The 12,026-nt window shown below is 30.8% G+C and overlaps 4 protein-coding genes across 13 annotated transcripts in view; 3 read left to right on the top strand and 1 right to left on the bottom strand.

The window, feature by feature from the left end:
• Window positions 1-947: 947 nt before the first annotated feature.
• Window positions 948-2,642, bottom strand: Dhps (Deoxyhypusine synthase). The gene is made up of 7 exons (XM_017902806.1): window positions 2,511-2,642; window positions 2,141-2,415; window positions 1,849-2,067; window positions 1,583-1,775; window positions 1,308-1,411; window positions 1,118-1,243; window positions 948-1,046 (listed from the first exon to the last, which is right to left on the bottom strand). The coding sequence occupies exons 1-7, from the start codon at window positions 2,614-2,616 to the stop codon at window positions 948-950; spliced, it is 1,122 nt and encodes a 373-aa protein (XP_017758295.1). The 5' UTR covers window positions 2,617-2,642.
• Window positions 2,643-3,302: 660 nt separating this feature from the next.
• Window positions 3,303-5,231, top strand: LOC108549434 (protein regulator of cytokinesis 1). Its single transcript, XM_017902805.1, has one exon. It carries the CDS (start codon window positions 3,303-3,305, stop codon window positions 5,229-5,231), a length of 1,929 nt encoding a protein of 642 aa, XP_017758294.1.
• A 741-nt stretch (window positions 5,232-5,972) lies between these two features.
• On the top strand, window positions 5,973-11,308 carry mle (dosage compensation regulator mle). 3 transcript variants are annotated; one of them, XM_017902854.1, is made up of 10 exons: window positions 6,073-6,151; window positions 6,218-6,713; window positions 7,167-7,213; window positions 7,285-7,520; window positions 7,645-9,286; window positions 9,354-9,721; window positions 9,799-10,068; window positions 10,161-10,406; window positions 10,487-10,786; window positions 11,263-11,308. In XM_017902854.1, exons 1-10 carry the CDS (start codon window positions 6,073-6,075, stop codon window positions 11,272-11,274), a joined length of 3,696 nt encoding a protein of 1,231 aa, XP_017758343.1. In that variant the 3' UTR covers window positions 11,275-11,308. The 3 variants fall into 3 exon arrangements, with proteins under 3 accessions (XP_017758342.1, XP_017758343.1, XP_017758344.1); XM_017902853.1 differs by lacking the exon at window positions 11,263-11,308 and having other exon boundaries at window positions 5,973-6,151; window positions 10,487-10,819; XM_017902855.1 differs by lacking the exons at window positions 6,073-6,151; window positions 6,218-6,713; window positions 11,263-11,308 and adding an exon at window positions 7,053-7,069 and having other exon boundaries at window positions 10,487-10,819.
• A 24-nt stretch (window positions 11,309-11,332) lies between these two features.
• Window positions 11,333-12,026, top strand: part of syd (JNK-interacting protein syd) — a 12,667-nt gene continuing 11,973 nt past the window's right edge. For 4 of the 8 annotated variants that reach the window (XM_017902844.1, XM_017902850.1, XM_017902843.1 and 1 more), the window contains exon 1: window positions 11,610-11,688. In XM_017902844.1, the coding sequence (XP_017758333.1) occupies window positions 11,647-11,688 (42 nt within the window). In that variant the 5' untranslated portion in view covers window positions 11,610-11,646. The other 4 variants (XM_017902846.1, XM_017902851.1, XM_017902849.1 and 1 more) reach the window with 4 other exon arrangements.

The following is a 12,026-nucleotide window of genomic DNA, read 5'->3' as shown; positions in this document are numbered from 1 at the left end:
TCTTTCAACTGTAATTGTGTTAACATATTCTATTTGTAAACGTCATGTATATCTTTCCTTTATTTCGAATAGCCGAACAAGTAATGTATGTTATACGCTTTACATATGAAATAAAGCGGTATTGCACATTAAACGAGTTGTATAACTACTTTTTGTATTCAATAACAACTGTTGAACAACTTTGAAATCGTTTCTGCATTTGTATGCAATCGTTCAAATCGCGCGTACCCTAACCTTAACAGACACAAAACTTCGAATCCATCTCTTACCTGATGAAAGTCGAATCTGCCGCAGGACTGGAGGGTCTTGGTGAGGAACTTGCGGTGGACGCGGTATTGGTCTCCTCCACGTCCATCATCATTCATACCGACAATGACGGATCAATGCGAACGTCGGAAATTAACGGAGAATTATTTTAACCAGAATAGCGAAATTGGAATCGGAAGGGCTATCGTACGGAGGGTAAATGATTGTGTTGGGCCCGCCAGCCTCTGAACGTCCGATCCCGCGGGGGCAGAAACCATAAAGTCGGGGAGCTTGTCAAAGGGGTTGGGGGTTGGTTTCATGCGCCCGTCCACGAGCGCGGACTTACGGAAAACAACTGACAAACGATGTTACCCCCACCGTGGACAACCACTATTCGGCGCCTGCAACCCTGCGTCGCGGACACCTGCCGCGCAGGGACGTTACCACCGCGCAGGCGCAACGTCATCAAAGTGCTCCCTGAATTTGTGTGAAATTGGAAAAAAAAATTGAGTGAACACATACAATATTTTACTTAGAGACTACTTTTTCTACGAAAATTTAAAAATTTTACATTATTAATGTTATTCATAAATAATTTAATAAATTATAAATAAAAGTTTCAAAGGCTTATAAATATACATATATGGGAAAGAGAAGTTAAAAATTCGTTCTTTCATCCAAATACATTTATTAAATTTTTTTTAAACGTCTGAAACAGTTTTTTCTTTTGTTAAATGATAATGTCGCGCAAAAGTTTCTCCCACCAGAAGTGGAAACACTAGAGATGCTTCTGCGTAAATCTAAAATATTAATAACCGTTAATTTAAATGATTATTTAAATTATTTGAGTATAACATAGAAATATTCTTACTTTAACTGGTTTTGCATCCATTCGAATTTTACCCCACGAAATGGCTTCATCTGGTCGAGCACCGCTATCACTACCATCAAATTCTGAAGATGTATTTATAAATACGGCATAATCAGCTCCATTTCTCTAAAATGTAAATTATTTAAGATTAATTTATCATTAAAATCTATTTTCACGCATTTCTTATTACCATAAGATTTGCATTGCAAATGTGATGTTTTACAATACCACCTCCAATGATGATCATACCACTTTTCACTGCTTTCATAGCCATTGTATTCAATCGCCTAAGATCTGTAATATATTTAATATATATAATATTAAAAAACTTATAACATTTAATATAGTATATTACTTTATATTAATATCTAAATATCACAAATGTTTATAAATATTTATTTGATAAAATAAATTATATTACAAATAACACAAAATTGAGAACCTTATTTTACAATAAGTTAAAACCTGAAAGTATGTCTATAATTAGGCCTGGATTTCTAAAAGTGTGGAAATACATCATATCGCCAAGACTGCCATCTGTCAATGCAGGACTAAACACAGGGATTTTATTTTTTGCAGCCCAATAATATATTGAATTTTCGTTATTAATTTCTTCACCAAGTCTTGTTATTATTTTAGATGGTGTCCAAACTGTACCCTAAAAATTACATTTTCAAATACCCTATTTTTTAAAAGAAAGAAATATGAGACTTCTTTTTATTGCCTCATACTTTTGTTTTCTGTTCAGCTAACATTGCATCTAATATAGGCATGACCCAATCTTCAAACAGACAGTAATTATCATTAGGTACTAATAAATTTCCTATTCTATTAATACCACATTGTCTAAGACTTTTTCCTTCTAAATGAAAATCTCCTATATATGTTGGTGCTAAACATTTTATTAAATCTTCTTCTATACCACCTGCTGTGGTTACAATGCAATCAACCTATAATACAATAAATGTATATTTAAATTACCAATAATATTCATAGTTAATACTCTTAAGTATCTTAACTGACCATTTTATGTTGTACAAGGAACCTTATAGTATCTCGAATTCCACATGAAGCCATATTAGATGTGTATCCTAAAAATATTGTGCATGAAGATTTTCTTTCTATAAACTTATCTTCTTCTAAAATATCAATTTGATCATTTTCAAGAGGAATATTTCTAGAATTTAACATCTTATGAATTTCGTCTACTGCCAAGCCAAAATTTGTTGCTTGAAATCCAGAATTTTTATATGTTTCAAACAAAAAATGATAGTCAATCCCTTTATTCCAATCATATCCTGAAATATAGTGATATTATTTGACAATATAATCGTATTTAATCACTAATTATACTGAACTTTAATTTTGTTATATTTTAAAGAAATTATGCAACCTTTCACAATAGGTGTTCCAATTGGAATGGGAGAGCTATGTACTAATACAGCATTTTTAACAAGTTCTGGAACTTCATCATGTGAATCTTGTTTTTCATCACTCATTTTTATATCACATTTATTTTGTCTTCAAATTGTATTATTTATGTCATTCTTTTTATGGAATGCTTCATGCATACATAGTATTTACAAATAGACATAACCTAAAATAAAAACAATTTATAACACTGTTTTGACTCATACACAAAAATTTATTATTGTATATAATTGTATAACCAATTGTCAAATTAAGAATATTTTGGAAAATTATATAATTTTATATCTCACTATCAATTTTTATATAATGTTTTAAAAATATCATTTAAATTAAAATTTTCTTTTTGTGTTAAAGAATAAGAAATTTAATGTCAAATAGTTTTCACACGTTTATGATAAATAATTACTATTTTAAATAACAAATTTAAATTCAAACTTATTATTTAAATTTATTACTTAAACATTTAAGTTTCTAGTGAGCTATTGGTGTTAAACGATCAACCAATCAGAAAAGTTTTAGTTATATGAGGTAGGCAATGTAGTTTCAGTAAGACGTGTTAGTGGCGTTGTTGTAGGATATGAATTCAAAAGAACAACGGTTAATCGTGTAACGACGAGTGAAATTTGTTTTTATATAGTATATTTGCGTTTTACCTCTGTAAGTAAAGTAAATGTAACGTGAGTTTGGCAAAGTTCTTATTGTTAAGTGCTAAACATTGTTTTTAAGTTAAAACATTTAAAAAAGAAATATAAGAATGTCCGATTTGTCTAAATGGGAACCAGTTATACAAAAAACATTAGCAAATATTCGAAGTACATTGTCTCAATTGCATACAATATGGGAAGAAATAGGATTCACCGAAGAAGCGCGTTCGGTATATTGCGAACAAGCATTCAATCATATAGATGATTTACTACACGATATGGTTTCAGAATCAGAGTTGAAAAAAGAAATGTTATTAGTTAATGTTAGGGACTTAATGAAACAAATAGCTATTTTAACAAAGGAATTAGGAACAGATATTGTAACTGCTGGGTATGAACACTTACCATTGAAAGAAATAGAACAAGTGCTGCGCACTGATCTACATAAATTACAATACTGTAAGGAGCAACGTATGGAACACTTAAAAGAATTACTTGTAAAGGAAAAATCCCTTTGTAAAGTGTTAGGCACCCAGCCAATTAATATAGAAGAAAAATTACCTACAGAGGAAGAGCTTAATAGTTTCAAACTTTATCTTGAAAAACAAGAAAACGAAAAAATTCGTTTAGAAACTATTTTTAACGAAATGCGTAGAGCAATTGTTAGAATGATGGATGATTTAGGCATACTTCCTTCATCAAGTTTTGAACATTTAGTATATAAAAACAATGAAAATTTTGTGTTTAACAATACTAATATGACTAAATTAAGAGAATTAAGGGATAAACTAAAAAATGAAGTGGATACAGCCAAAGAACATGTAGAAGATATTAAGCAAGAGTTAATTGCATTATGGAAGTACCTTGATGAACCTGAACATATTTGTCAGTCATTTATTAATAGTTATGTGGGCTATAGTATGGCAACCATAAATGCATTAACTATAGAATTAGAACGTTGTAAAGAGAAAAGAAAGCAAAATATTTCCAAATATGTATCACAAGTAAGATCTGAACTAGTTAAATTATGGGATTTATGTAAATTCAGTGAACAACAAAGGAGACAATTTATACACTTTAATTCACAAACATATACAGAAGATTTATTAACATTACATGAATTAGAAGTAAAACGAATCCAAGAGTTTTATGAGACTAATAAATCTATATATGATCTCTTAGAAGAACGTGATAATTTATGGATAAAAATGAAAGAATTATTGCAACGTGCAAATAATCCAGATAGATTTTATAATCGTGGTGGTCAATTATTAATGGAAGAAAAAGAACGTAAAACTATTCAGAAAAAATTACCAAAAATTGAAGAACAATTAAGAAATCTAATAAAGGAATATGAAAGTGTGCATGGGGAAGTATTTACCATAAATGGAATGTCAATAGAGGAATTATCTAAGGAATCATGGGAACATTTGAATGAAGAGAAAGAAACAATAAAGAAGGCTAGAAAAGAAACAAAAGATAGGTCATTAAAAAAAGCACCACTAAGTGCTTCTAAAAAGACTGCTTTAAGCTCATCTAAAAAAATACCAGGTATATTAAGTACTCGTCGCTATACACCACTTAATTCTTCAAAAAGAAAACTTTTGTTTAGTCCTTCACCAAATACTTCTGCAAAACGTAGGAATATAAGTATAGGAGCAAATGGATCTAAAAGTAAAAGAAAAATTCCTAAAAGGATAGTACAAGTAAAAAGTAGTCATAAGAAAGAAAATTCTATGTCACAAAGTTCAGCTGTTACTGAGACTACGTACAGTCAATTTAAAGAACATTTAGAGGAAAGGAAAGAACTACGTAGTTCTTTATTGCCAGAACAAATATTAGCAAATGCAAGTAAATCTAAAATGCGAACACCAGTACGAACACCTGCTAAGCCATTACGAAAAAATTTACCATTAGCAACAACTCCAACAACTTCAAAATTGTCACAGTCACAAATGCATAAATCACCTCGTAGTCCTAGAATTGCAGCAACATCAAGGCTTGCCACAGTATCGACACCTTTACCCATAATTTTTTGAAATAGTATACAGATTATAATAAATTCCTTGTATAATTATTAATTTAGTTTATACACTATTAAGTATCTTTTGAATATTCTTATTTTATTGACAAACAATATTTTAAAAATAACAAATTGTATTTTTCTTACAAAATTTGGTTACTACTCAATGAGGATAACCATTATTCCATACTTACATTTGATAATTGTACTTATGTTCTACTAGAAGGATATTATCTCGTGTTATTCTTTTGTATGTATATTACTATTTTTTTAAAATGGCTTCACGTTTTAATATTTAATTATAATGTATTAAATGCATATATATTCACTATAAATTATAATACAAATTATCATTGCATACATGAATTAATGTACCAGTTAAATCACATTGTAAATAAACCATTAATTTTCTATATGTTGTCATAATATTGTACTTCATGATCTTTTAAGTAATAGTAAAATTTATTGGGTACTGTTAACTGTATCAAAAAGTACACAGGGTACAACTTTATTATGTTTAATATTTCGAATAATATATTAAATTATTTTAATTATAAGGAATTATATATTCTACATATTTTTCATACAAAATATCGAAATATTATAAAAAAATTTTTTAATTACTAATAAATTACCAAAAGTTTCATAAAGTGAAAGATATATACAAATGCATAAACCGATGTATTCATGAAATCATATAATAGTATTTAACAAACAAGTACTTCCGTTTCCGTTTGACGCCATAAGAGCAGTAAAATTGTTTGGAGTCTGAACTTGCATATAGGTTATATTAGCTCTGATTAATAAATGATCAAAATTCTACATTTTTAATCCAAGTGTATTGTTAAAATTAAAAAATGGGGGATATAAAATCCTTTTTTCATCAATGGTGTGCAAAAAATAGCAGAGAACCACAATTTGACGTTAGACCAACAGGTATTGTAAAAATATTTTCTAAGCTATATAAAAATAAGAATTTGCTTAAAACTATTAATTTTATAGGACCGAAACATCGACAGCGATTTCTTTGTGAATTGCGCGTACCCGGATTTGATTATGTTGGTGCCGGAAATTCAACCAACAAAAAAGATGCTCAAGGAAATGCAGCTAAAGATTATGTTAATTACTTAGTTCGTGCAGGACATGTAAATGCAGATGATGTTCCAAAAGATACAGGATACATTCAATCACAAGATGCAGTACCTATTAAATCAGAATCTGTTAGTCCAGTTAGATCTGTGTTTCAAGATGGAATGGGTCCAAATGATATAGGTCAAGCATATAGAGCTTATAATGAACATGGTCAAAGCAATTATACTTATATTGATAGAATAGCAGATCAAAAAAAAGTTGAAGATGCAGAAGATGTCGATGTAAATTCCGGAATTCATGGAAATTGGACTATAGAAAATGCTAAATCAAAGCTTCATCAATTTATGCAAACTAACAAAATTAATGCTGATTACAAATATACCCCACTTGGTCCAGATCATACTAGGTATGGATTGTTTCAATGTAGCTGTTTACTTTTGCATTGGGTTGGATTTATCATTGCAATATCATGATGCCACTTGATGTCCCCAATTGTATTAAAGATTTGTTTCAACATGATATAAAGCAAATTGCATGAATGATTTACCATACCATTTGAAATTCCACAAGACCATTTTAGAGTACAATATTTACTTATACTTAATGCTGGTACAAGAGAAATATATTGTTTTCTCTTGTGCACAGATGAACCTGCTGTTTAACCAAAACTATAATTGAAATGATTCAATAATGGTTTTGGTGCAATCACTCATATAAATTTATTACAATGTACTCCAATGTGGTCTTGGATATATTCAAGTGGTAAGTTGAATTTGTCATTATAATTATTTTTTAAATTTACTATTTTACAGGTGTAAAGCATATATGTAAAACATTAATAATAAATATTCTTGTTTAGGAGTTTTATGGCTGAAATGACATTTTATGTAAAACAACTTGGGAGAAGTAGGTCTTCATATCTTTAAATAAATATTCACAATTAGTCTGTTATATAAAAATTGTAATCAAAATTTCAGATATCACTGGCCGTGAAACTGGTTCAAATAAACAAACAGCATCAAAAAGTTGTGCTTTGTCTCTTGTTCGACAATTGTATCATCTTGGTGTTATTGAGGCATTTAGTGGAACTTTGAAAAAAAATAAGGAAGCCGAACAAATAAAACCATATCCAGTTAAAATTTCACCAGATTTGATAAGTCAGATACATGATGTTCTGCTAAGTTTGAATATAACACCTATTCCAGTGAAACAAGTAATTTATTGTTAACATTACCCTTATAAATCTGTTTTTTTTATTAAATATAGTAAGTTCTAATTTACAAAATATCAATTTACAATATATAATACTAATTTATCATATACAATATTAATTGTAGGCCTTATGTGTAAAGGAACAGAGTGATCCATCTAATGTTTCTATCTCTTTATTAACAAATCAAGTATTAGATGATTTTATCTCATCTGCACCACAACCAGCTGGAGTAGTAAGTTGGTCTCCACCACAACAAAATTGGAATCCATGGACTGGTTGCAATATTGATGAGGGAAAATTGGCTGTAACGACCTTAGAACAAATGTCAGAAGAGTTACTACATGAACAACGAGAAAGATTGCAACAAGATGATAGTCTTCAAAAGAGTATTAAAGAAAGATCTACTTTACCAGTTTTCTTAATGAAAAACGAAATAATGAATGCTATAAATGAAAATCCTATAATCATTATTCGAGGAAATACAGGTTGTGGTAAAACAACTCAAGTGTGCCAGTTTATTTTAGACGATTATATTGCATCAGGTCAAGGTGCATTTTGCAGTATTGCTATTACACAACCTAGAAGAATATCTGCTGTATCTGTAGCTGATCGAGTTGCTTCAGAAAGATGTGAAAATCTAGGACAGTCTGTTGGTTATTCTGTAAGATTTGAATCTTTTTTACCACGACCTTATGGTAGTATTATGTTCTGCACTGTTGGCGTACTTCTAAGGAAATTAGAAGGTGGATTAAGAGGTGTATCACATGTTATTGTTGATGAAATTCATGAACGAGATGTTAATTCTGATTTTATTATGGTAGTACTCCGTGACATGATTCATATGTATCCAGATTTGCGAATTATTCTAATGTCAGCTACGATCGATACAACGTTATTCAGTAATTATTTTAATAATTGTCCAGTAATAGAAATACCTGGTAGATCGTATCCTGTGCAACAATATTTCTTAGAAGATTGTATACAGTTAACAAACTTTGTTCCACCTATGGATTCCAAGAAACGGAAAAATCGAGATTCAGATGATTTACCGACGGAAGGAGAACCAGAAGAGAATTTGAATAAAGTTATTGATGCACGATACTGCGTACAAACCAAGAATGCTATGGCACAGCTTACTGAAAAAGAGATTAGCTTTGAACTTATCGAAGTTCTACTAAAGTACATTAATAAGCAAGATATTCCAGGCGCAGTATTAATTTTTTTACCTGGTTGGAATTTAATATTTGCATTAATGAAACATTTACAGCAACACCCCACTTTTGGAGGACCAAATTATGTAATTATACCATTGCATTCACAATTACCTAGAGAAGATCAACGTAAAGTTTTCGACCCTGTATTACCAGGAATAACGAAAATTATTTTAGCAACAAATATTGCTGAAACCTCGATCACAATTAACGATGTAGTTTATGTAATAGACTCTTGCAAAGCTAAAATGAAACTTTTTACTTCTCATAATAATATGACGAATTATGCTACTGTTTGGGCTAGTAAAACAAACTTAGAACAAAGAAAAGGTCGAGCAGGTCGTGTTAGACCAGGATTTTGTTTCCATTTGTGTTCTAAAGCACGATTTGATAAAATGGACGAACACATGACCCCAGAAATGTTTAGAACACCTTTACACGAGTTAGCATTAAGTATTAAATTATTGAGATTAGGGAGTATTGGAAAATTTTTGTCAAAAGCAATTGAACCACCCCCAATAGATGCTGTAATTGAAGCTGAAGTCATATTACGTGGTATATTTTTTATTGACGTAAACATTTATTATTACTATTTAAAACTACATATATTATTTTATTTTAGAGATGAAATGCTTGGATGAAAACAACGAGTTAACGCCTCTTGGTAAAATATTGGCTCGATTACCAATAGAGCCACGTTTAGGCAAGATGATAATTCTAGGTTGTATATTTTGTGTTGGTGATGCACTTTCAACAATGGCTGCGAATAGTACAACATTTCCAGAAGTGTATAATATGGGACCTGATGTAAGACGATTATCCGCACAACAAAAATGGTTTGCTGGTGCAAGATATAGTGATCATGTAGCAATGTTACATGCTTTTCAAGCATGGGAAGAAGCTAGGAATGGTGGAGAGTATGTGGAACAAATGTTCTGTGATTCAAAAAATTTGAGTATGCCTACATTGAAAGTAACATGGGAGGCTAAGGTAAATATAGATGATTAGTTTTTTATATACTGTAAAGTAATGTATCAATAAACAGTATATGAATTTTTCATATGTAGAATCAATTGCAAGCACTTCTGCTAAGTGCTGGATTTCCGGAAGAAACTCTTTGCCCTACACAGTTAAATTATCAAGCTGGTGCGGATGTTCGTCTGGACACAATTACGGCATTATTATGTATGGGTCTTTACCCGAATGTTTGCTATCATAAAGAAAAAAGAAAAGTTCTGACTACTGAATCTAAAGCTGCCTTAATTCACAAAACATCAGTTAACTGCAGTAACTTTGAACAAAATTTCCCATTTCCATTTTTCGTATTTGGAGAAAAGGTAAGATTATTATATTTTTCATTTAATAAATTTGGTAACTATAATAATATTAATCTAACATTACGATAATAATAATTTATTTTTATTTATAGATCCGTACAAGAGCAGTATCTTGTAAACAAATGACCATGGTATCACCTATTCATCTATTATTATTTGGTTCTCGGAAGGTTGAGTATGTCGACAATATAGTAAAACTGGATAATTGGATCAATTTAGATATGAATCCTAGTCATGCAGCAGCGATAGTAGCTTTACGACCAGCATTAGAAAGTCTTGTCGTGAAAGCTGCAAAAGAACCAGAAACTATTCTAGAATTAAGTCCTAACGAAGAAAAAGTATTATTCTATAGTAATCTTTTTTATTGCATGCCTATGACATCTATAATTATAATAATTATATCTGAATTTTGTGTTAGGTATTAAATGTGATCAAGTCACTATGCGGAATGAATGCTTGCCGGTATGAATTGGACCAGATAACAGGTGGTGGTTTTTATTTACGAAGGCCACCAAGGGGATACTTGACTGATTTTTATTCAGATAGTGGTAGTCCTACAAAAATAATGCGTGGAGGTGGTAGTTATCGTGGAGGTTCTTTTACTGGAGGTAGTAGTAGTGGCGGGTATTCAAGACATAACAATTATAGCGGATACAGAGGCAATGGTAATAGAGGATACGGAATGAGTAATTCGCGTGGAAGAAGTGGTGGTAATTGGGTTAGTAGAGGAAATTTTCGTGGTCGTTATTAATTATAGTTTTAAATAATCTTTAATGTAAAATTAGCAAAATTTTATTACTATAATGTGTCATTTATGTGTTATACAATTGTATATTATCTTCTAATGGAAATTGTAACATACATTTCTTTTTATATTGTTTCTCTTAAAATGTCATTGCTTTCATTTTTAATTTAACAATATTTATGTTATCCCTTTAAATAATAGTACAAATAAAGCCTTAAAAACATTGAACAACTTTGGTGTATTAAATGCGTATTATAATAGCGATAACATGAAAAAACATCGCGATAATTGAAAATATGATTCATAGAAGTATATTACATAAGTAGTAATCGGATTAAATGAAGAAATAATACATTTTATCTAATAGAGTTTTATAAAAACAAAATGTAGCCATCTAACGGGCATTGTGGAAACGGAAAAATAAGTTTTCATTTCTTGTGATTTCATAGGTTTATTTGTGAACGCGTCAAGACAACTATAGGTTCGTGGTATTGGTCCGTACAGAGTGAAAAAAAAATGGCGAAGGTTTGCGTATAAAGACGATCGTCAACAGAGTTGACAGAAAGTTATGAAATTGGCTAATGTCAAACGTAATAACATAATGCACGAAAAATGTTTCTTCTAGTCCGTGCTATCTCACTGCGTTTCGTATGATTGGGTATAACATTTGACACAAGTATTCGATCGAGTGAGGAAACGAGAGAAAAAAGGAAAAGCAGGAGATCCAGTGGTTGCGAAACGTCAGAGATCACAACACGTAACGGGCTACTTCAAGGCAAGACGTTCCATCTCGTTCTTGGGGGGGGAGTCTCCGATACGTAAAAATAGTGAGAATGCAAACGACCATGCATCACAGGGTTCAACAGTTCTCAAATGTGAAGTTGTGATGACCTGATTTAATCTTGTCACTTTAAAAGTGTATTCTGATCTTGAATTGTGTATCGTGCAAGGTTATGTGCAGTTATGCATCTGACGTTTGGATTTTGTACAAACATTTATCAAGGATACTTTGGCCTTTTTTGGCAATTAGTGCATAAGTCACAATTAACCTCGAATTGTGAATATGCGATAAATATTTTTTAACCATGTCTTGTTACTTGAGCCATTTTTAAGAGATTCCCGTTTACCACTTAAAATAAGATCGAAGCACTAAATGTTAAGAGTTGAGTGTAACGATCATTTCTATATTTTTATGTTAATGCCCTTGCAGGAA

The sequence above is a fragment of the Eufriesea mexicana genome, unplaced genomic scaffold (genome assembly GCF_001483705.2).
Source record: "Eufriesea mexicana isolate 0111107269 unplaced genomic scaffold, ASM148370v2 scaffold2021, whole genome shotgun sequence".
NCBI lineage: Eukaryota > Metazoa > Arthropoda > Insecta > Hymenoptera > Apidae > Eufriesea > Eufriesea mexicana.
This window is presented reverse-complemented; position numbering and strand designations above follow the sequence as displayed.

Coding starts and splice junctions, on each gene's coding strand:
- Dhps (XM_017902806.1), bottom strand. CDS start 2,616: ATGAGTGATGAAAAACAAGATTCACATGATGAAGTTCCAGAACTTGTT. Junction 2,068..2,140: donor TCCTTGTACAACATAAAATG/GTCAGTTAAGAT, acceptor ATTGTATTATAG/GTTGATTGCATTGTAACCAC. Junction 1,047..1,117: donor TGGATGCAAAACCAGTTAAA/GTAAGAATATTT, acceptor TTAATATTTTAG/ATTTACGCAGAAGCATCTCT.
- LOC108549434 (XM_017902805.1), top strand. CDS start 3,303: ATGTCCGATTTGTCTAAATGGGAACCAGTTATACAAAAAACATTAGCA.
- mle (XM_017902853.1), top strand. CDS start 6,073: ATGGGGGATATAAAATCCTTTTTTCATCAATGGTGTGCAAAAAATAGC. Junction 10,069..10,160: donor TTTTCGTATTTGGAGAAAAG/GTAAGATTATTA, acceptor TTTTATTTATAG/ATCCGTACAAGAGCAGTATC. Junction 10,407..10,486: donor TAAGTCCTAACGAAGAAAAA/GTATTATTCTAT, acceptor ATTTTGTGTTAG/GTATTAAATGTGATCAAGTC.